A 3,297-nucleotide genomic window follows, 5' to 3' on the forward strand; every position below is an offset into this window, starting at 1 on the left:
ACACCCTAACCTATTAGTCAAACATTATTTTATTTTATTTATTTATTATTTTTTATTATTATACCCTCACTGGGGGCTGAGTCCCCCTAAAATGAAAATCCTAGAATCGCCCCTGAACAGCAGTTATCAAATGACTATATTATATTTTCTCAGGTGGGTGCTGGGTTCTTATCTATTGGATTTCAACGTGTTGCAGAATAACCATCATTATTAAGTGTGACTCCTCAAATCTTTCTCACTCTTTCCCCATTGGATACGGTTAAAACACGGGTCCATAGGTGCAGCGTTGGTCAGTGTGAATGTCGCTGTACGGCCATCACCGCACTGGAAGCTGTTGGGGTACAGGTGTCCACGGTCATATCCGGTGTCACTGTAGTCACTGCTGATGGCTTGATTTCCTTTATAATCGTTTTGATTTCTTCTATTCTCACGTTCCATATAAAAAGTTCCAGAACCAGGTACGGAAATCTACAGAAGAAAGGTTATATTTAAATGGTTAGTTTGATGTTTTATTATTTGTGAGAAAAGACTTGTTTGTTTGTTTGTTTCAAATATTGTGTGGAAAAAGGTTTTGTTCTTACTTTCCACATTGTCTCTCAGTGGACATATTTAAATGTTTATAGTACAGTATACAAATGTTCCATAAAGCAGCGTTTATCTAATGTATTTTATATATTATTTGGAATGACCCAACAGAATGTAGATCTTAAACTGCTAATGAAAGTCTTTTGTTAGACAGTGAAGTACATAGTTACCTGTGGCTCTAAATGCCAGACGTTTGGACGTCCACTGTCGCTTGAGCATGCAGGATCAAATCTGTAGGCGCTGTAGAGAGGAATCCTGTGATAAACCGAGTACAGCGTAGCGTAATAGTAAATTCCTTTTGATGTCCACTGACAGATTTTCTTGGCATTTTGATCCATTCCTCCTGGTTCTGTGTTTCTGTAGAAAAACTCTTTACACTCAAAGGCATCGGATACTTTTGCCTGAGCACTGAATGCTCTCAGCACAATACATGTGAGCAGAGCCAGAGCAAACATGGTGTGAAGCTGCTCTTGTGTTATAGAGCAGAGACACCAGAAGCTGCTGCTTTAAATACACTGGCAAGTCCATGATGTTGTTGAGGGTGTGACTGAAATTAACAAATGAGAAGAAATGAAGAATATGATTGAACATGCTTATGGGAGGAATTTTAGAACTCACATGTAAAGAAAACTTGATTTCACACAAAATACAGCAAGGATCTCCAACCTTATTTATTTTGAGAAAAGAAGTGGCTGAGAGCTACTCATGTTATACCATACATAAATCTATTATCTAAAATAATGTATCCTAACTCTCAATTGAACAGTACAAAATGATATGCACCTAAAAGAGTTTTTGTATACATGTCACCCTTTAATGTCAAAGAAAAGAACAGAATCAGAGAATACAGGTCTTTATGGAAAAAAGTACTGCATATTATGCTGTAGTTGTCTACACATAACTAGTAGTTGATTTTATAGTGCACATAACTAGAGATGAAACAGTATGAAAATTTCACGATGAAAATATCATAACACGATTATAGAGACAAAAATGAGCACGGTTATCATAGTATTGTTAAAATGTGCTGGAAATGTTAAAGTACTGATAAAACTTGGTGAAATGATTTAAATGAGTAGTATGTCGAAAACCAACAAACAAAATTAGCCGCATTTTACATAGGGTTGGGTATCGTTTGAATTTTATCGATTCCAATTCTTTTTGATTCCAATAAGTTCGAGTTAGATACTTTTTAGGCACCGACCGAATTGCCTCAATACCATTGAGTATCGAAAAACATCTTGTCGTTCGGTACCAAATTTCGATACCTAAGGGGTCAATCTCATCAGCGTCAGTGAGCCAATAAACCTGCAGCACTAGCCGGTGTGTTCGACTAGAAGATTAGTATTCGATCAGTGTTTGACATCCACGAGAGCGATTCGAAAGCGCACGGAGCAGTCTGCTCTCTGTAGCTCTCATGGTACTGTAATACACCGATCGGTCTGCACAGTCAGTCTGCATCAAGTCAAACACACCTGCTAGTTTACACCGGTTACACTCAGAGATGTGGTGCATGGTATTGAAAAAAGTATTGTTCAGGAACCGGTATCGATATCGAAAATTTTTGAATGATACCAGCCCTAGTAGTAACGTTAGTGTCCATGTTGTGTTCACATTCCGACTTAAAAGCACAACTCGGGAAATGATAGCATCCGAGGAGCGTGTGAATGCAACAGTTACACTTGCTCTGAAGACAGTAGGTAGCCTACTGTTAGCTAGCTACATTAAACTACACTACAATACACATGCACATTCATCAGGCTGCTGAGGTGAGGTTTCAGTGTGAGAATGAGCTCACCAAAAAAGTTCCTTATGATAACCAGATTAACATGCAAAGCTAAGTTAATGATAATGTAGCTTATGTTAACTTGATAACTGAAGAGTCACATTAACCCGGACCAATTTTTCCTTATAGGAAAATTATTGGGAATATAAAACAGACCAAATGGACCACTTATAACATGTTTCTGCAGTTGTTTTTAAAATACAACCCCTCCTTGAGAAAGATCTGTAATGTGACATACTGTATATGACATTGGGGCGTTTATGATACATTTTTAATGTTACATATATGTTACATTGGGCGTTTATTTCGCAGTTAGTTTCGCACTGACAAATACATTTTGTCAGTGTTTTTGTTAATTAACATTTTTTTTCTGTTTATTTGCTTTTCCACAACATATATCAAAATTATTACTTTTCTGGGAAGGTAAAACAAAAACCTTTTTCAGAAGTAATACAGTTTTGCATTTTATTTGCATGGTCACAGTTATGTGGTTTTGAAATATGTTGTGGCAATTACATTTTACAACAACTCTTTTGTAACATATCAAAATTCTACCTTTTCAGGTATATGGTTTAACCAGAAATTAATTTTTAAAAATTTTTTCACTTGAAAATATGCAAACTGAATAAAAATAAATAAGTACCTCACACTGGATGTCAACATGTTAAACATGCACATAGTACAATAACATTGCAAAAATGTGTATATTGTGCAATAAAACTGTAAACAAACAAACAATACAATGCTCAGTGAAAAAAAAAACTTGATCACTCTGATCAAACCATTACCACCTTTATCGCTTTAATTTCTTCTACGCACAACGTAATAAGTTAATTATTGTATGCAAAACATTTAAACAGTTCTTAGCATTTATTGCTATGCAACAAGCATATATGATTTTTTTCTCTTCAGTGTTTTTCTTTTCA

General features: G+C 35.7%; 1 protein-coding gene across 1 annotated transcript in view; it reads right to left on the minus strand.

Moving 5' to 3' along the window:
- Positions 1-1,040, minus strand: part of LOC107711450 (uncharacterized) — a 2,929-nt gene extending 1,889 nt beyond the window's left edge. The window contains exons 1-2 of the mRNA XM_016516436.1: positions 756-1,040; positions 220-468 (exon numbers count right to left, since the gene is read on the minus strand). Of these exons, the coding sequence (XP_016371922.1) occupies positions 220-468; positions 756-1,040 (534 nt within the window). The remainder of the gene's footprint in view (positions 1-219; positions 469-755) is intronic.
- Positions 1,041-3,297: the final 2,257 nt, after the last annotated feature.

This window comes from Sinocyclocheilus rhinocerous, unplaced genomic scaffold, assembly GCF_001515625.1.
Source record: "Sinocyclocheilus rhinocerous isolate Xijiao unplaced genomic scaffold, SAMN03320098_v1.1 scaffold3375, whole genome shotgun sequence".
NCBI lineage: Eukaryota > Metazoa > Chordata > Actinopteri > Cypriniformes > Cyprinidae > Sinocyclocheilus > Sinocyclocheilus rhinocerous.